General features: G+C 46.5%; 2 protein-coding genes across 4 annotated transcripts in view; both read right to left on the bottom strand.

The window, feature by feature from the left end:
- adcy1a (adenylate cyclase 1a) overlaps positions 1-6,860 on the bottom strand; it is a gene marked incomplete at both ends in the record, with an annotated part of 19,818 nt that extends 12,958 nt beyond the window's left edge. Inside the window, 4 exons of the mRNA XM_083671603.1 lie at positions 731-842; positions 2,481-2,599; positions 4,298-4,447; positions 6,246-6,860. Of these exons, the coding sequence (XP_083527729.1) occupies positions 731-842; positions 2,481-2,599; positions 4,298-4,447; positions 6,246-6,860 (996 nt within the window). The remainder of the gene's footprint in view (positions 1-730; positions 843-2,480; positions 2,600-4,297; positions 4,448-6,245) is intronic.
- A 9,461-nt stretch (positions 6,861-16,321) lies between these two features.
- Positions 16,322-20,307, bottom strand: sirt5 (sirtuin 5). 3 transcript variants are annotated; one of them, XM_083671078.1, is made up of 9 exons: positions 20,253-20,307; positions 19,306-19,414; positions 18,922-19,055; positions 18,529-18,754; positions 18,195-18,282; positions 17,904-17,957; positions 17,452-17,575; positions 17,103-17,218; positions 16,322-17,011 (listed from the first exon to the last, which is right to left on the bottom strand). In XM_083671078.1, exons 2-9 carry the CDS (start codon positions 19,403-19,405, stop codon positions 16,939-16,941), a joined length of 915 nt encoding a protein of 304 aa, XP_083527204.1. In that variant the 5' UTR covers positions 19,406-19,414; positions 20,253-20,307; the 3' UTR covers positions 16,322-16,938. The 3 variants fall into 3 exon arrangements, with proteins under 3 accessions (XP_083527204.1, XP_083527205.1, XP_083527203.1); XM_083671079.1 differs by lacking the exon at positions 20,253-20,307 and adding an exon at positions 19,838-19,858; XM_083671077.1 differs by lacking the exon at positions 20,253-20,307 and having other exon boundaries at positions 19,306-19,487.
- Positions 20,308-21,206: the final 899 nt, after the last annotated feature.

Raw genomic sequence — 21,206 nt, 5'->3', positions numbered from 1 at the left:
AGAAAGGAAGAGAGAGAGAAAGGGAGAGAGAAAGAGAAAGGGAGAGAGAGAGAGAAAGGGGGAGGGGGAAGGTCAAGCAGGAAAGAGAACTAGAGGGTGAGAGAATCCAATAAGAGAGTGAGATATGGAGATATGCTGAGTGAAAGAGATTACTGGAGAGAATACAAAGATGAGAAAGACGGAAAGAGAGACGAAAAAAAGTGAAGGAGATGCGTGTGTGCGTGTGTGTTCATACATAAAAAGAAAGAAAGATGGAAAAGATAGATCAAAAGACAGAGAGAGGCTGCGTTGTAGGGTAAGCCTTTCTAGCGCTGGAAAAGGAGATTAGGAGGACTACTGTAATCATATTAATACTGCATGTGCCACGGATAACAGATCTCCGCATAACCAGGGCTGAGCCTGATAAAACACACACACACACACACACACACACACACACACACACACACACACACACACACACACACACTCTTGGTCCCACAGTAAGGGATTTTACGACACACAGGGTCATTGGGTAAGAGGGGGAGGTGGAGGGGATGGATCTGGAACATGGGGTTAGTAAAACTCTCATTCATTAACTGCTCATTAGAACCTCTGACCACTGAGGTACATGGGTGGAACTCTCAGTCAAAAAGAACCCTGATAGATCAAACAGGTGAAATGACAGACCTCTGAATGAATGAGAACCCATCTGAGGGTGGGGGTAAGGGTGGAGGTGGCATGGACTCACTGTGGCCAGCTCGTCGAACTTCCCGAAGAGTTCATTCAACAGTTTGACCAGCTCCTGGGCTGTGCACTGAGACGCCAGGCTGGTGAACCCTACGATATCTGCAAACAGGATACTTCAGAGAGAGAGATAAGAGAGAGAAAGATAAGAAAGAGAGAGAGAGAGAGAAATAGAGACAGAGATAGAGAGAGAGAGAGAGAGAGAGAGAGAGAGAGAGAGAGAGAGAGAGAGAGAAACAGGAGAAGGGGGGTGACAGATGGTTGAAAAAAAGAACAAAAACAAACACACACACACACACACACACACACACATGAGAAACAGTGAATGATAATCAATGATATCTCATCACAAAATCTGACAATCACATGATCACAAAATCTGACAATCTTATTCCCGATGACGGAATGATGATGCATTATCTTTTCAATAAACAAGATCAAAATCAATTACAGTGCTGCTATGCCATGTCCTCGTGCTCCTGGCTAGCGCTGCATTAGAAGAGTGTGCTGAAAGCCATTTAGCCCCTGAGCTGTTTAGCCACAGCACAGATGGGAACATAAGAAGGTGTTACAGATCTTATTCACTGTGAATATTATTCACAAGTCCTCATCGGAAAGAAAGTAACTCTAGCACAGCGTGTAGATGGGAGTGTGAGAGTGTGACTTCTTCAGTACAAGAGTGTGACTTTTGGAGAGTGCCTCCTGCACTGTGACTGTACCATGTCTCTCTGCTGCTTCGCTTGGCAACTGGGAAGCTAATGTATGCAAAGCTGGCATCACGACTCTCCCTGTTCAAACCTCTGTTCTTCTGTGATTTCTCTTTGAACAGCCTTGTGTTGTGGGCCATGTGTGTGCTCCTCTCCCTGCTTTTGGAGGTGGAAGGGGGGGGGGGGGGGGGGGGGGGGGGGGGTGGGGGTGGGGGGGTGGGGGGTGCGAGGTGATGCCGGATCTAAACGGGAGCGCGATCAAACGCCCCTGAGCCACATCAAAAAGACCTGGATCAGGGAGATGCCACATAAAGCGCTTTTCTATGCGTGTCATGTCAGCGTGTGTGTGTGTGTGTGTGTGTGTGTGTGTGTGTGTGTGTGTGTGTGTGTGTGTGTGTGTGCATGCGTGTATGCGTGTATGCGTGTATGCGTGCGTGTGTGTGTGCGTGCATGTGTGCATACAGATACAGCGTCCCCACAGAGACAGACAGAGACGGGTTCTGTAACTTGGTTGGATGAGCACCAAGTCAGTAGTAGAGAGTGAATGGGAGGTTTTCAGTGCAGTAGGCGTTGGGAATGAAACAGCCAGACAGACAGTGGAAAGGAGAGGAGAGGAGAGGAGAGGAGAGGATGGCTCTTCACTGGAGTGCTGTTGACTCCGCTGCCTTCCACTCCTACACCTCACCACTGATGCAGCTATCACATTCTCTTTGCTGCCTTGTTCATGTTCAGTAATCAGTTCAACTATCACCCCAGCCCCTACCTCTGCCTCTACCTCCACCGCTGCCTCTGTCACAGTGGAGACACAGATTTAATAGCATGTGTTTGAGCGGAAGCTGTGATGGCTTGTGGTCAGGTTGTGGTCATTCTGATTCAGCTGACCAGGCAGCAGTGAGCCGTGTCTAGCGGTCCTAATCTCACAGTGATCACCGCTGTGTTCATCAGTCACCCTCCAGAGTTGAATTCCGGTTTTGACCCTGACGTCACTAGTGACACCTGGATCAAGATAGTACAACCTCCCAGCTTGTTGTTGTCATGGCTACGTACCTGACGTTGTCATGGCGCTGGATGTAGATCTTGTGAAAGATCCTTTCGGGCGGCTTCAGGAAGTCCTCCTTCATCTCCATGGCAACGTTCCTGGGCAGCAGGCTCATTAGCAGACGCTCCTGTGTGTGTGTGTGTGTGTGGGGGGGGGGGGGTAACAGAGTAGGTGTGGTTAGAAGTGATTTCACCTTTATTTATCCAGGTTAGTGTCATTGAGATAACATCTCTTGTTAAAGTCTGACATCTTCACCCAGTTAGACTGGCACACAGCGCCACTGAGGGTGGGCATTAATGCCCATACGCTCCAGTTCCTCTATGCCCTGGACAAATGACGCCAGTCCTGACCTTAACACCAAGCGCTCAACAGCACCACTGCCATTAAATCAGTTATTAAGGCCAACCAGAGGCCATAACATGCAACGTCTGTAACCCGCCCCCCCCCCCCCCCCCACACACACACACACACACCAGCGCAACTAGTACAAAGAATCTCATCCACAAATGCATGTCAAAATAGATTTGAATTATACAATTAATCATCCAAACACTCCATGGAGCTTGTCTTCGAAATGGCTGTTCATATGCATGAGCATAAAACCTGCCATCCCTCCCCTCGCTCCCTTCCCAGATTCCTGTACATATCATAGAACCATTCATATGCCTCAATACCTGGAGGTTTCTACTGGAGTGAATGACCCTGTCACAAACTTACAACTAGTCTGGGATGTGAAGCCTGTCCCGAAAGGGTTACTTGTCCATGTTGCAGCTAGTTCATGTCTTTGTAGACCATTTTGGGGTCCATTTAGAACCATCTGTGGAAATGGTTCAAGATGGAACCCAAAAGGGTTCTTCTAAGGGTGGCCCTACAGGGACAAATGAAGAACCCCTTTTGGTACTAAGTTGAACTTGTTTATGAGTGTACGACATGCTACTGTCTCAGCATGCTAACCAATGGGCCTCACATATGCTACAATCAATGTTAAATATGCTACAATCAATGTTAAACTACCAGTAAAAAAACATGAAAAGGTCTGGACTTCAGAATATGTCAAAGGTTTCAAAAGGATAACACACATTGGTTGAGGATTGAAATCCCAACCCAAGGTTTGGTTGTGGGCAGCGTGGCAGGCTGATCCGGGCTGTTGAAGATCACAATCAGGGGGCTGTGAGCGTTTCTCTACCCTAGATAAAACTGTGACCTTTAACAGAGCAGGGAGGCCATGAAAGCAATCTGCCTCTGTAATTACCTGTCAGAATTGAGCCTGTTACTGCGGAAGAAAACAGAGCATACCATCATCTAATCTACAAAGCACAGGTGTTAAAAGAGAGAGAGAGAGAGAGAGAGAGAGAGTGGGTCTGTGTGTGTGTGTGTGTGTGTGGGGGGGGGGGGTATGTGTAATGTATGTGTATGTACAGTATATGGGGGGGGCATGGTATTTTTTTCTAAGACTATTGTTGTGGATGAGCACAGGTGGGTGTAAAATGTACTGTTGCGTGTTAAAGTAGCCTGATTGTTCCTAAGTTAAATCAGCGAGTGTAGGTGTGTGTGTGTGTGGGGGGGGGGGGGGGGGGGGGGGGGGTGACTGGTGGAGTGTGTGGTGCATGTGCTACAGTAATTGTTCTTTCCTTAAATAGCTGCTGTCATAGTTACTGTGTGCCTGTGGGCAGGTTGTTACAGTACATTGGCACCTGCAACCTTTAAAAACTCAAATCAACTTCTCAAGCTTGATGGCACCATGTCTATGTGTGTGCGTGTGTGTGTGTGTGTGTGTGTGTGTGTGTGTGTGTGTGTGTGTGTGTGTGTGTGTGTACAGTATCACCTGCTTCTCATTCTCGTCCTCCAGTCGCAGCCTCTGTTCTATGCAGTTGCGGGCCTGTAGGAAGACCTTCCTCTGAGTACGCTCAGTAAGAACTCTCACAAACACCCCCGACAGGTTCACACTGGTAAACAGCACCGCATTAGCCACCAGCTGCACACAGGCAAGAACAGACATGTCATTAGTGGGAGTCGGTGTGTGTGTGTGTGTGAGTGAGAGAGAGAGAGAAAGAGAGAGAGAGAGCAGGAGAGCTGGAGAGAATGAGAGAGAGAGTGTGTGTGTTGTGCGGGGGGTGTATGTATGTATGGCGGGGGGTGGGGGGTGGGGGGCAGGGGGTATTAAGTGACTGGGTCAGTTAGATTTTCACAATCCCTGCTTAAACTATTGAATGTCAGCACACAAGGGCAACTAATGGATTGCAACATGAACTATTATTCATGAAAACAACAAGCCATATAGTAGACTACCCTATTTCCAAATTATTACGATCTGGAGGATTGTAATACCAGCGTTTGACCACCTGTTTAAGTGGTTCGAGTGGTTAAGTTTCGGCATTAACTTTGAGTGGTTCATTTTAAGCATTAACTTTGAGTAGTTAAGTTTCGGCATTAACTTTGAGTGGTTCATTTTAAGCATTAACTTTGAGTGGTTCATTTTAGGCATTAACTTTGAGTGGTTAAGTTTAGGCATTAACTTCGATTGGTTATGTTTAGGAGAAGTTGTCAGGGGAAGGCATAAAAAAGTAGTGTCCCCAGCATGATTCGAACCAGCAATGTTCGGGTTACAAGTCAGGTGGTTTCTGGTATGCAACATTCTGACTTCCGTATTTAGCTGCCAATATAGCTAGACAATACGACCACAAAGATTGTATTCTTTGGTTTGCAGAAACGATCGCCCAGAACGTAATCATTTGGAGAGTGGGTTGATAGTAGATCACCTTGGGCAAGGAGGTCAGTCAGGAAAGACTAAAGGTTATTGATGAGTCTAGGCTATTGATTCTTCAGTTAATGTAGTGGATGAACTCTCTTCACCTTCACACGGCAGTCCATTCTAAAAGGTCAAAGGTTGAAGGTTATAGACCACCCATTACTAAATAGATGGATTTAAGGTCTCTGCTCTATCTTTTCATGAGTGCACATGCTTCCAGCCACTTTGCATTTTAAAAACCACTTCAACTCAACAATTGTAATCGTCTTCACCATATATGTTAATTCTGCTACTATACTTTTCAAAAATATTGGGCCTATTAACATGCTAATTACAGTGCAAGATCTATCTTACAGTTCTAGCCTAACAGTTCACATTTAGGCTTATTGAAAAATAGTTTCGAAATATGAATAGAATCTGAATTGCATTAAAGGTACTGTAGACTCAGTTTTGCTAGCTGGTCACTTTCAGTTTGAGTTACAGCCTATCCCTTAAATGGGACTGATACAATACATGAAAGCTTAGAAAAAAAATATTTTATTGCAGATTAAAAACTGCCACACAAAAAAGTAATCTAGGCCTAGCACCGTGGTTCAATTGTGGTTAACAATTGCCACGTTCTTCAGTATCACGCATGTGAGCTTTTCTGGTGTGTCAAAGCAGAGTTCTGTATGAAAAGTATTTTCGCGGAGAACTGAGAAACGCATTTTGCCGTTTCAGCACCGGGGAGTGGACAGCGCCAACTCTAGGCCTAGTTCACTGCTCGGAGGATAAGGCTGGAACGCAAAAGTTTGATACCTAAACTCTCTCTCAGTCTCACCAGATACGAGTCATTGCAATGCAGTATACTACATAGCAGACACTAAAGACACGTTGTGATGAAATGCAAAACTATTCTCAATAAAGAAAGTGCAGTAAAACCAGACTGATTTGTCATTAAACAGGATGACTAGTGTGCGCTTCAATCGGCCGACATCAGCCTAATGATAGACTGAAATGATAGACTGACCGGAACACGTCTTACCGGTCTCCAGAGCTTTTGTTTTCTGGCCGTGACTGATGTTGCCGTCACGATGAAATGAGACGCAGCGACCATCACTCCAAACACCACAGCGAGAAGGGTCCGCACCGGGAGCAGCACATATGCCACGAGAGTGACCAGCATGAGCTGCCACACGCCTTGCTCAGGTGCGGCAGGAGTCTCCACGCCGGCGGCGCCAAGCGCGAGCGGGAAGGGGCAGCAGAGGAGCGCGAAGGTGAAGCTGAAGAGCAGGGCGAGCTTGGCTATCTGCTGCAGCTGCGTCACCTGCAGGTACTTGACATTGGTGACGATAAACAGCGACACGAACACCACGCAGTGCACCGGGTGCGAGCCCTTGGACACGGTGAGCCGTGGACCGGAGAGCAGCTCCACCAGTGCGAGCGACGACGCGGCTACAATGAGTACCGCGAGGGCTTTGAGCGTGGCGGTCTGCTCGAGCTTCAGGTTATAGTTTTGAAAGAGCGCCTCGAGCTCCCTGCTGTCGAACTCATCCTCGCATGCGATGGCACCAAGTGGTGTACCGGCCGGACAGTGACCCTTCTTCCGCCGGGTCTTGACTCTTTCAAACGGAATTTCTTCCATGTTCCGGCCATTCATAAAGCGGGCTCGGTGCGCACCGTTAGACTTCGCGGTCCCTTTCCTTTCATTTAAACGGGAGCCACTCGCTGCTCATGCGTCCTAGATTTCAATGGCTCGAGTGGGGGAGAGGGGGCGACAGCGGAGCTCGCGACTTTAATGTCCTCACAGCACGCGCTATCCACAGGTTGATGACTGTTGTTTTGTCGTCAGAAAAGTAGCCTATGTGCGATAGGCTAAGGGAGCGTCTCCCTCTCCCCCTCTCTCTCTCTCTCTCTCTCTCTCTCTCTCTCTCTCTCCGCCTCTCGCTCTCTCCCTCTCACGCTCTCTTCCTCTCCCTGGAGGCGGACCACCTGCGGCGGCGTTTTTGCTTGCCCCCAGACAGAGGTAACAGTACCAGAGAGGAGGGGATCCCGCGTTTCCGATGGGGCTCAATTGGATCACGCTTGCGCAATGCGCTCTTACAAACAAGTCACGTCTTCGCAAGACCGACCAGCCTGTCAAGTGACCATATTTGACAATTGCAGCGCGAGCTGAATTGGTCCATTTTTGAGAAATAGACAAAGCGTTCTCTCCACATCCATCTCCCCATACATATATTTCCAGAGAGACACAAACACAGACAGACATTGCCTACACGCACGCACACACACACACACACACACACACACACACACACACACACACACACACACACACACACACACACACACACACTATTAGGGTAGAATTCGAGAATTTAGGCTTTACACATTTTACGACTCCTGTTTCAATATGCCTCAGGCGGAAACATTATGACAACAAAACAACCCCGGTGATTTCCCCTTAGCTGCTGACTGCTGAATTTCCCAGCTAAAAATAGCTCGCGCCAGAAATGAGCCTCGCCGGAGATCTTTTAATACGCTAGAGGAACATATGAAATCGGTTTCGAGCGCATCTTTTTGTTTCACCCCCTTGACATGACAGACCATTATCGATCGGCTATTAGGATACTATTTTCACGCAAATTATGCTCAAATTGAACATTGCCTTGCAAGTAAGATGCACTTAGATGCACTAAGATGGATGGAACTGTGCAGACATGCTCATCTCACTGTGTATGTGTGTGTGTGTGTGTGTGTGTGTGTGTGTGTGTGTGTGTGTGTGTGTATGTGTGTGTGTGTGTGTGCGTGCGTGCGTGTGCGCGCGCGTGTGTGTGCGTGTGTGTGTGAGGAAGGTTCATCTTGATTACCAAATAATCTCCAGTGCTATGCAAATTAAGGAAGCACTCAAAGAAATACTCCAACAGGGCTGACATGAAGGACTACACTGATTCATAACATTCACAGGCCAAGCCTCCTCAAAGCTGGATGGTATTCAACACAGATGAACTGTATGGTGTCAATAGAATGGCCAGACCATATGAATGTGAGACCAACAATGTGCATCCTGACATCTTTTCGGAGAAAAAAGCAGAAGTCAGTGTGTCAGTTAGTCGATGTAAACCACTTTGGGACCTCATAAAAGAAAAGGCAGTAAAAATGCAATCAATCACTCGTCTGCTTGTGCACTTTTAACCTCAGCTTTCCATGACAAGAACATGATATCCATGAAAACAGAGCACCACCGTTGTATAGCTAGGCCTACATCCCAAAAATACATGTTGGGCAAATATGCATTTAACCACAAACATTACATGCAACATTTCTATTATGTTCATGTCCAGAAAATAGATATCAACATTCTCAAGATAGCCTTGTGTTAACAGGCCTCAGAATCATGTGGACCAATCAAAGAGATGGGATAGAGGAGTGGATGAGTGCAGATGAGAGCTACCTGTACGGATGGCTGGGGGATAACAAGGTAATCTTGATGGAGGGTGGGGGGGGGGTTAATGGAAGGTCTGAGTAGACCCAGGAGAGGCTTATGGCCATGTGACAAGTCACACACAGTCAAGGCCAGGCAAGGAGTGACATCATAACAACACAGCCATAACATGAGCAATGCTACTGACTCTATTCCTGTTCCTGAACTGAATGTCAGGTTTTTGGGCCATCCCTCCCTGTAGGACGCTTGACAGTCCACATTTCCATGGCAACAGAGGTGGCGAAGCGTGTGTACTGAGGTGGTCCCCAAACCAGGACTCTCTCCCCCCTCTTCCCTCACAGTGTGTGTGTGTGTGTGTATGTGTGTATGTGTGTATGTGTGTGTGTGTGAGTGTGTGAGTTTCTGAGTGCGTGCGTGCGTGCTGCGTGCGTGCGTGCTTGTGTCATGGAGAAGCCCTCTACTGTGGTGTGTGGTGCATTACACAGAGCTCTGAGGCGTTGGTTCAGGTTGACATAAGTAGACTGGATTTGATGCATCTGAGCTGTCTGTAAGTTGGTGACACAGCGCCATGTCCTATTAGCTATCCTTGTTCAGTGACATTTCTCCAAATGGAGGGTCTGACATGGAGGAGGGGGTGAGACTGGGAAGGAGTGAGGGCTGAGGTGGTGAGGGGGATGTCAAAGACAGTCTGTCCCCGCCTCTGAGAAAGAATCAGGTGACCCAAAAACTCTCCTTTGATTTGTGGCCGCCTCACTTCCTGTCATCAAATGCTGGCCATTTCCTGTTTAGAGACACAGACAGTTGTCAGTTGGAGTCACGGAGAGAGGGAGAGATCTCAGGCTGTACATGTATAAATATGAGGCTTACACTGAGACAAGTGATGATGTTGTTGTTTGCATTTATGAATAAAACATTATGCTACTATTCATACATACACACTCTGCTACTGTATAATCCACAGGTCACACTTACCCAATCTCACATTGTCTAATTCTAGGACATGCAAGAGAAGCAATCAGTAAACTGCCTGCTCAGTAATTGATTGCATACAGTGTGTAGACATGGATGTACGTGTATGTGTGTGTGTGTGTGTGTGTGTGTGTGTGTGTGTGTGTGTGTGTGTGTGTGTGTGTGTGTGTGTGCGCTTGTGCTTGCGTGTGCATGCGTGTGTGTTGTGTGTGTCACTGTTTAGTCACTGCAGACCTGATGGACACAATGCCATCCTGTCTGAGGGGTTTGTATATGTGTGTGTGTGTGTGTGTGTGTGTGTGTGTGTGTGTGTGTGTGTGTGTGTGTGTGTGTGTGTGTGTGTGTGTGTGTGTGTGTGTGTGTGTGTATTAGGTCAATATGAATGGTTTGCTGTACAAATCCCCCCCCCTCCAGTGAAATCCTTAAAGCCCCCTTTCATGTGAGATGATACTCCACACACAGCCAAATCTGTATTGTCACTCTGATGTTGTATAAGTTGTATAACGTGGAGTATGTGTGTGTGTGTGTGTGTGTGTGTGTGTGTGTGTGTGTGTGTGTGTGTGTGTGCATGTGCATGTGTGTAGAGCAACCAGAGCAGACTGAGTGAGTGTGTGTGGTCTCCTGGGTTGCTGTGTATGTGGGAGTGTTATTGAGAGATATTTTTAATTCTGTGTGTCAGCTCCTCTCATCTCCCACTGCAACAGAGTTGTCGGAGGGAGCACAAAAACATCTCCTGTGCAACTAGCATGTAGGCATAAACACATGCTCTCACACACACAGACACAGACACACACACATACACACACCCACACACACAAATTCTAGATGACTATAGTTGAATGATAAGGAAACTCAAACAACATTGTTGCTTCTTCACAGACCCCCCCCAGAGCCTCCCATTGAAACAACTCTAATGAAAGATTAAGCACACTACTGTAGTTAGCAGCATTAACTATTCCTCACTTCATATTTCCAACAAAAGAATAAATTAACTACTAACCCTCCCATTAGACCCACGTCCCTTTCACCATACTTTGGAAAATGAGGACAATAATAATCCCCTGAAGAACGCCAACCGTAATGACTTTCTTCCATCCTGCTGCTTTTAGAGCAGGCATGTAAAAACCTGTTCCTGAGTCGCCGTGGAGTAAAAGCAGGATTAGCAGTGTCCTGGCGGAATACAGCCCAAGGAACAGGAAATTGATTTTTTGCCACTTCTCTCCTCAGTTTGGCGTGAATGACAGCTCTGGTATTGGATACACACTCCACCGTGTGGGGTTAAGATGAGACTCAAGTGGTCATCTAAAACAGGTTAGATTATTGAAAAACAACTGTCAGGCGCATATCAGGTGATAACATGGAGGATCATCACATTGCAGCCAGGATAGTCCAGGTATTGGGGAGGTCTTTGTGGAAACTAGACCCATGAGAAGCATATCCAACAGCATGGAGACTACTGTAAGAGAGTGGCAGCATTTCAACTAGACACACCAGTGGAACTCCTGACTGTAGTTGGTCCTGTGTGGCTGTGAGCAGCAGGTGGCTGGCCCAGACCACAGTGCACAGTCACAGAGACCTGTGGGGAGAGACAGAGAGACACCCCAATGACCTTGCATAGCTTGACACATCAAATATTAAACAGCACCAATGTGACAAGACATTTACCCCAGACACTCTGAAGCATCTAGTGTGTGTGTTTGTGTGTGTGTGTGTGTGTGTGTGTGTGTGTGTGTGTGTGTGTGTGTGTGTGTGTGTGTGTGTGTGTGTGTGTGTGTGTGTGTGTGTGTGTCTGTGTGTCTGTGTGTGTGCTCATTGGCACTTATCCCAGACAGCTCTCCACATCAAATATTTAAGTGACTGTGTGAATTATTGATCTCAATCAATGTTACCAGATCACAGCTCTCAGCTGGTTCTCTATGAGAAAATGAATATGGAAGTAGAATCATATTGGTCTTTTATTGCACTCATAATGCATGGGGGATATGGATTATTGACTGAAACGGAAGTGAATATGACATCCAACTGTACAGGCTGGGGTATGTTAAATCATACTGGACTGTTCTTACTGTATATAATGTTTCAGATGTCTATTTTATTCTATTATTCTATTGTCACTTTATTTAGTTGTTGTATCTATCTATCTCAGTACACAGGGGGGAGGGGGTATTCCATCATATTGCATAACTGCTTCACCTCGATCCACATCATTACACAGTGTAGGTAGTGTTATCATAACACACACAGAGTACGGTTGAGGGGAAGTGTATTTCATTTACCACCACTGATATCCATACACTAGGCTTTATTCTGTTAACAGTGTTAGCATAGCGTGCTATTTCCCCAGCCAGAGCCCCTGGGGTCTACACTGCCCTGATGATAAGCATTAGCATAATTGGCTAAATGTTAGCTGTTGCCCTAAATGAATACTTCTCAGCTGTGAGGCCTAAGCAGACACCCACACACAAAACAGAGTAGCTGGGAATAGGGGTTAGGAAACAGAGGCTATGGGACTGAGATAGGCCATAGGGTCTGAGTTGATATTTAAACTGGCTCATTATCTCTATCCCTCCACTCAACACAGGTTGAGTGGGCCTCGCTCTCATCTTCTCTCCATCCCCCTATCTCTATCCTTCCACTCAAAAAAAAAGCAGAGGCTGGCCCTCACCTTTTCTCCATTCCTCCATCTTTATAGCGTTCCACTCAAAACACACAGCCCCACTCTGTCCTCCTCCGCCTCTCCATCACTATCCATCTCCTCAAAACAAAACACACAAGACAGCCTGCCTGCCTAGAATACACATTGAGGTCGACTTGTCACTTCAACTCTCTCTCTCTCTCTCTCTCTGTCTCTCTCTCTCTCTATCTCTATCTATCTACCTATCCCGCTCCTCTCTACCTCACCGTCTTTTCCTCTATCTTCCCTGTTTTTCATCTCTCTATCTGTCGTCTCTATCCCTCTTTTATCTGACCAAGCTAGTCAATAGGGATTTCCTGCTGTTAATTCATTTGTTGGGGAAGGGGGGGGGGGGTTCCAAATGTAAACAGTGGCATGCAGAGAAGCTTAAGAGGGCTATAAATAGAGTGATAGAGAAAGAGGAAGAGAGAGAGATAGAGTGAGAGGAAAAGCTTTGCTCCCGACAGTCAGGGATTAGTGCTTCCCTGGAGGATTTTCGCTCCAAAAGCCCAATCTGGGGCGATTGGGCAGAGCACCAACCGAGTCATCTTAATTCAGTTAAGCCCTGCCACAAAGCACACACACACACACACACACATACACAGTCATCTGTATTGTGTGTCATAGGTAGGAGGAGGAGGATGGTGATGAAGGTGAGGTTGAAGAGAGGATGTACATGAAAAGGGGTGAAACGGTTGAAACACTGATTGTTCAGGTGGAACTGTATTTTCATGCATTTTTAACACACAAACACAATTTCACACACACACACACACACACACACACACACAAGAAGAGACAAAAGTACTCAGAGTCTCATTAGCAGCAGATTACTCAGCACCTGAGCCTGCTAAGCCTGTTAAACAACAACCCTACAGCATACAGCGATACAGCATACAGGCAACAAGAGATGCTTAAAACAACAATACAGTCCCTGGACACATCTGTCCCTGGACACATCTAAACCCATATTTTGAGTGTTTTAATTAGAGATACTCTACCACACACACGTTTGTGCACTTGTGTGAGGAACAATGTAGACAGGTGTGTAAGGCGCAGTCAAGGCTTCGCTAACCTCTTTGAGACCAGGCTTTCCTAATTCTGAAAGCCTGGTGAAATCCTTTGCTGAAAGTAGCAACAAGGGGGTGGAAACCTGTGTGAAATGAGTGACCATACGCCAAACCAATAAAATACCCAATGTCTTCATTGACTAAATTGTGTTTATCGAGCACACTTCTGGCAAAACAGAATTCAGTTTTGTTTTTCGCTCATGTTTTCTTCCATTTTCATCAATGTTGCAAACTAGCAACAACTCTCTGCAAAATAGTCCTACCCGGTCTGGAAAAGACGACGCACACAACAATATGCAATCATCTACAGGCAGGGGGGGAGGATTCTTGGAATGTAACATCCAATGAAATTGCGAGCTCATTCTCACAGCGCTCCGTCAATCCGTTAATCCAAGCTAGATCGCAAAGGAGGCATGAGAACAACTGATTTGGAGGTATGACTACGCAAGACTACGGCTTCACACACATCATGGTTCCCATGACAACACATTAGCATTGAACTCTACTCTGCTTTAGTGGATCCAGTAAACAAACAGTGTCCGTGTGTGTGTGTGTGTGTGTGTGTGTGTGTGTGTGTGTGTGTGTGTGTGTGTAGGCTAGATTGTGGAATACTTAGCTTCACACAAGATACTGCCGATTCTCTGGCTTAATTAAGTTTTCTTTCTGAGATGAATAAAGTATAAGCTCTCCTGACTCCTGCCTCACTTCAAGCACATTTCAGAATTAAAAATCGATAACATGGAGAATTACAGGTAGTGGTGAGAAGAGGGGCGTGCTGGCTGGTGTAAGTGGAATCACGGCACTAAGGTAATTCACTTTCAGAGTTTGCCAGCTTGATGAATAAAATAGTAAGTTCCAGTTCTGAAAAGAGGAAATATTCTCTAATTGGGATTCCTGTCTGCCGGGCCGGGCTAGGAGCAGACAGAGGGAGTAGAGACCAACTCTGCTCAGTACAGTAAATATGCCTCTCATCTCACCTCATCTGCTCCAACATTCAGGGACGGGCCCTGGAGCCCAGAGGGTTGCTGGTGCCACTCTTGGATGAACTGGAGTCTATGATACGAGATGAATATCTACATTGGAGGGAATCAATCATAGCAATGTGGAAAACAAGATTAAAGTCTCTGCACTTTCACATTATCTGAATGCTCCTGACTTCCTCTACCCTGTTTTTACTGTCCCACTGAAATGTTCCAATGCTCCACCTCCTATTTTGTCCCTCATTTATGACATGTACAGTAAAGTACTGCTACATACATATATCTGAGCAAACACAACACCAGAGGTGATAATTGTCAACAAATATTATCAAGATATTTTGAAATGTTTGTGCACAATAAAGCAGACGGGCCATTCCAGTAAAACAGCAATACTGCTCATAAGACTGTGTCTGTGAGGAGGTCATGTCTGGACAGACTAGCAATAAAACCAGAGAAGGGGGGGGGGGGCGTTGGGGATGTATCTGTCTGGTGACTTTGAGCGTGATGTTTACCCCCTAACCTTGTACAAACCTTTAGACCCCGGGCTGCCCTGAGGAGAGAGGGACATTGCTCTTCTCCTCAATGGGATGCTTGTTCTAACCTAGGTGAGTACAGTCTTGCATTAGATAGGTAGCATCCACATAGGGTTTTATAATGACAGTCTGTGAGGAACATTTTGCTGATGGATGCTAGATTTTAGTTCTGAAATTAATACCCCACACACTCTGCAGCAGATATTTTCTGTCTCTATCACATACATGTATAATACTGTATCCTCTCATACACACATCTGCAGTACAGCACAGATACACACACGCAAACGCATGCACCCACACACACATACACACACACGCACACACACTCACTCACTTCCTGATCTCAGTATATCAGCAAGGACACATGGAGGGAAGCTGCCAAGCAGAAAATGACCCTGATCACTGTCACCCCTCTCTCTCCCTGCTCCTCTCTCTCTTTCCTCTCCTTCCCACCTGATCTCTCTCTCTTCCCCTCCCTCTCTCCCTCTCTCCCCCTCTCTTTCTGACAGGTCTAGGCAGTGCGGCTCATATTGGTGTGAAATCGCCGCTTAACAGGCGGGAAATGGGCTCTGTTATTTTTGGAGCAGAGAGTCATGGGAGACCATCGGACCATCATCCTCTCTCTAATGAGCAGGTGATATAGGCAGAGGGGGAGGGGGATACAAGCGCGCACACACACACACACACACACACACACACACACACACACACACAGGAGCGAGAAGGAGAATATGAGAGGGTAATGAAGAGAGAGAGGAGGGAGAGTAAGAGGCAGGGGAGGAGGAGAGGAGAGGATAGCTAGGGGACTGTGGTTGAAATCCTTGTGGTTTCATTCCTGTTGGTCCATAAGAAGTGAATCTCAATAAGCTCAGCTCAATGTTATTAACCTCATTTGACCACAGAGCTCCACACCTACAAATGAGATGGGTCCACTCAGAAGGTTTAAGCAACAGGAACAGGACTAGGCCTGTGGTGTGTGTGTGTGTGTGTGTGTGTGTGTGTGTGTGTGTGTGTGTGTGTGTGTGTGTGTGTGTGCGTAATGTTGTATGAGTGGGGGTTGGGTGGAGCTACGAAAGGGAGTGTCAAACACAATCCCATCTTCTCCTGGAACTGCATATCACCCCTGACAGATAGCCTTTGGCTGCCTAACCCCCACCACACACAAACACACAATAAAGCAGAAAAACCCAGTCTCACTAAGACAGAGAAACAGCCTCAAATACGTAGTGTGGCTGATGCTGAAGAGTTTCTATTTCATACCCTCTAACTCTGAGTCACAGACACAGACACAGACACCCGACTGTAAGGGGACAAGGTGACCCCACCCCCTGGGCGCACAGCACACACTCATATACACACACGCCAAATCATATACAGGAAACCAAACCATACACGTTGTATATGCACATATAGTGGCAAAGACACAAAGACATCTTCAAGAAAAGTCTCAGTTCCAGTACCTTTATTTCATTGGACATCTATGATTTTCCCTTTGTTGTTTTAACAGTATTCAGACTTTTATCACACACGTCATACATACCTCGACCTCTGCAATAACACACATACAGATAATCATCCTAAATCATCCTAAATAATCAACCAAAACCCCCTAGCCTAGTCATCAGAAGTCACAGAAAGATCATATAAACAACTTTGTCTAAATCCTCATGTCACTACTAGATGAGAGGGAGAAGCCTCCATGCACATTACACACCCATCAAAGGCAGCAGGGGATCCAGGAGTGAGACAGGCTTCTCTCTTGAATCTGGAGAGAGAGACCACTCTAACAAATACAACTAAACACTGCCCCCTACTGGCTGCATACACCTGATTTTCCAACATTTACAATCATATTGCTAATGTGCATTTTTCTTTCAAATTTGCATTTGACATATATTCACCTTCCCTAATATAACCAGAGAACTTACTACACCCATCCTGCGTAAGCCAGTCTGGTCTGTGTAAAGTGCACTATGCCTGGGGTGGGGGTGGGGTTGGGGGGGTGGGGTAAGGGGGATCAAAGCTCCTAAGATTGGGGGGAGGGGGGGGGGCTGTCCTGCTCCCTCAGATGACCTCAGTCTCATGGCGCTCCAGTGCAGGAGGCAGGGTGGTCCCACAGGGGCCATGGAAGTGGAACCTGCAAAACAGAAAGCCAGCCGTCATAGGGAGATCAGTGTGTGTGTGTGTGTGTGTGTGTGTGTGTGTGTGTGTGTGTGTGTGTGTCTCACTTAAAGCGCATGGTGGCTGGTGTGTTCTCCATGTTGAACTCGGCCACAGGGATTCCTCTCGCTGCCACCTGGGGGGCAAACATGGCGGCTGGATACACTATGGAGGAGGTGCCCACCTACAGAACGCAATGAGAGTGAGACAAACAACAATGTCCTTCTCCTATAGAGACATCTATGCTGGGTTTCTGAACATGTATGGCTCGCTGGTCCAAACAGTGGTAACTGGGTCTAATTTAGCATACTGTACCACAATACCTAGTCCAAGAACACGTTGCATACCATACGCCACACATACAGTATGTCTCACACACTAATAGAAAGAGAGAGAGAGAGAGAATCACACACTCACCACTAGGCAGAGGTCACAGAGGTCCAGCTCCTTCTCCACACCGGTCAGGATGTCTGAGTCCAGAGTCTCTCCAAACCAGACCACATCAGGCCTGAGTAGACCACTACAGCCCCGCTGCTTACACCTGGGTCACACACACACACACACACACACACACACACACACACACACACACACACACACACACACACACACACACACACACACACACACACACACACACACACACACACACACTCCTATCAGACTCATACTGCAGTAAAGCTGAAATGTCTAGGGTATGCATGCGGTATGCATATGACATCTGTACTGCCATCTAAAGGTGAGAATATGAACAAACTCAGTGAGTGAATCATTCCCTGCCTGTGTGATACAAGTACGTGCTGTTCTGTCTTGGAAGCATGGAGACCCAAGACATTCTAGAATTAGAAGGGAACTGAGCATGTCCCCACCTGGGCAGGTCCTGAACAGGGATCTGAGCATCGCTGGTGTTTGGATCTGGAGCACTAGTAGAGCATAAGAGACAGAACTGGAGTAAACAAAACATACTGGAACCACCACTTGCCAGCCAACAGCAGGGTCAGGGCTGTGACTGTGTCATTCCATGTAATAACACCACAGAATAGAGTATGTATGGATGTACTTTAACACCACGGTATCTGTTGACCAACACGACAAACCACCCAGGAGTATGTTTCTGTGTTTAGCTGGATGTCATTGCTGACCACGGGTGTGACCCTTACCCTTTGCCCTCCAAGGCAGCACAGATGGGGCTCTTGTGATTGACCGCAACATGCCCACAGCTCACACAGCGGGTCTTAAACAGACTGCCTGTCGTCACACATACAGAGGAGAGAGAAGCAAGAGAAGGATGAGAGGAGAGAAAAAGAGAGATAGAGAGAAAGATAGGGAATGGCAGAGGGGAAGACGAGAGGAAAAGAAGACACTTTCAAAGGAGCACCAAGAAGAATATTGTATCCCCCTGAACATACAGTAACTCTCACCCAGACCACCTTAGCCACCACCTGTGACCTATTACAGCCAGTTGTGCACAGTGAGTGTGATCTCGGTAGTTACCGTGGATCTCCAGGACGTTCTGTGACCCGGCACGGCGGTGCAGTTCGTCAATGTTCTGCGTGATAATGGTGACGTGGCGGCCCTGCCTACTGAGTCTCGCCTCACACTCGGCTATGGCCACGTGGGCCGGGTTAGGACTCTTAGTCAGCATGACCTCCCTGCGGTAGTGGTAGAACTCCCACACACGAGATGGGTTACGAGAGAACGCACCCGGGGTGGCCAGGTCCTTACAGGGGGAGGAGGAGAGGGATAGGGTAGGGAGGGGAAGGGAAGAGAGAGCGAGAGAAAAAAAAGGTTTAAAAAATAAAAATAAAAGGTTTCCACATATTAAACCAGTTGTGAGGTAGTTCTGTTGAAGTAAAGTGTCACCAGTTATTGTCCATTTTTGTTTACCTGGGCTTGCCATTTCCTCCAGTAGCCTCCTTCCCCTCTGAATGTGGGGACCCCACTCTCAGCACTCACCCCTGCTCCTGTCAGGATGGCTACATGATTGGCTTTAGAGAAGACCTCCCGGAATGCTGCCAAATCTGAAAACACACAGTAGAAACATCAACTGATTATCCAGGATCTGAATGGAATGTATGACTTGAAACAATAATGTGTGTGTGTGTGTGTGTGTGTGTGTGTGTGTGAGTGTGAGTGAGAGAGAGAGAGAGAGAGAGAGAGAGAGAGAGAGAGAGAGAGAGACAGTGAGTGTGAGTGTGAGTGTGAACGTGTGTGTAAGTGTGTGTGAACGTGAGTGTGAGTGTGAGTGTGAGTGTGTGTGTCAGACTGTACCTGAGCTGGGTCGTGCCATGTCTGGTGTGCCACAGGGTTTTCTAAGTCGGGCACACAGGTTCAAGGTTATGCCCCTGCAGGTGAACTGACCCACAATCATCAGGGTTAACTGCATTGAGAGGAGAGAATACACATAATAAACACTCCAGAAAGTGTCTCGCCTGAAATCGGCCCTTTGAACTCACTGCTCACTTACACTGTAGTTCCCACAGTAAAAGGTTAAAGGAGAATAAACACTGATTAAACTAAAACTTCCTCATAACTCTATGAGTGTACTAAAGTGAGGGCAGAGAGGAATTCACTGAAGGAAGTATTTCTCAATATGTGAAACACCCTTCCATGCCTCCCTTCCTGACATACAAGGAACTGTAACAGAACTTTGAGTTCCCCCAGTTGTTGTTCCGTTTACACTTTACATACACAGACAGATATAAATAGAATTCTACACGCAGAGCAGAGCAGAGGGAGTGTCATCATTTGGAAGATGTTCTTTTACCATATCATCATACACTGCAGAATTCTTGCTACTTACAGCTACAGTATCTGGCCCTGGGAACTAAGAAAACAAACGTTCTTCCTCCGTCTAGGCAAATTAAAGGATAAACATTTAGCTACAGAGTACAACAAACTAGCTGGCCAGCTAATCAGGTTTATAACGAAACGGAAGTACAGTCATGTATCTTGGCTTACTGTCTAGTAGAAGCTAGGTACCATAGCTAGATCAGAAACTACTCAGTACCAGCTAAACTTGTAACTACAAGCCATTCTACAATTACATATCTAGCTAGCTTCCTGTGATACTACTGACATTAGCGTAATATTGAATAAGAACAAGTATATCAAAGTAAACGGCAGGCTGTAATGACGGTCCCCAGCTGTACCGGTAAACTTTGCTTTCAGGATGATTTCTTGCGTAACATTAGCATGTCTAGTAATTTCTGCCTTACCCTGTTTACTCTCCAGGGACTGTCTACTGTAGCTAGCTGGCAACTGTACTAGGTAGCTGTAGTGTGTTCAGGGGAACCCAATCAGTGCCCAATGCGCTAATTGAAAACAACCAATCAGTGCCCGATGCGCTGTAAAAGACGACATGCTACGGGCAGAGTGATACTCTGGCTACGGGCCTATACAACGTGCGTGCGCTTACCCAGTCTTTTGATACGTGATGATCGTCACGTTGCAGAGTCAGTTTCATCAGACTGCCACTGGACGGTATAAAGATAGAATAATAACACCTAAACAATGTGAACTTCGTGAATGTCAAATTAAGGGTCTCTCTGGTTTGGCTATATTGACTCTGGGTGGGAGCATTTTGCTCCAGTCGATGTTTTCAGCTTCCCACTGGTCCTCATGGGCAGGAGTAGACCGAGGGAGTTAATTTAAACATTAAAACTAAATGTATCTGGAATATACATTACTACTATTGTCCATGCTATTCACTAGAGGCTTCGTTTCTTTGATGAACTTTGAAACCGGAGTTCGGAGCATAGTCCTTGAGAGATAATAATGTCCAGGTGATATTAACATATTGATATCTCATTGACCGTGGGATGCTTTGACTTTTAAATGAATCAATTATTATCATGGTTATTAATCAATGCTATGCATGTGATCTTCCACCAGATGGCGTGAGCTTACTTCCAAAATAGATGAGTTGGGTATTTGAAGAGGGTTCAGACAGCTTGATGGGGGGGTATGTCAATCGGATGGATTACGTTTAGAGCTATGGTAAACAAAAATATATTGATAACCATTAGAAATCTCTGCCACTGCCTTGTATCGAGCACAACACACAGCGCCTACTGTATTGAAGGTGAGACAGTGCTCTAACTTCCGTGATGGAATGAAGCTATAACAGTCAGCAGGAGGCTAGAGTCAGTCCATCTGATTGACCTGTTGGG

This window comes from Argentina silus, assembly GCF_951799395.1.
Source record: "Argentina silus genome assembly, chromosome: 6".
Lineage (NCBI taxonomy): Eukaryota > Metazoa > Chordata > Actinopteri > Argentiniformes > Argentinidae > Argentina > Argentina silus.
The sequence above is the reverse complement of the archived record's forward strand: the minus strand, read 5'-3'. Positions and strand labels throughout refer to the sequence as shown.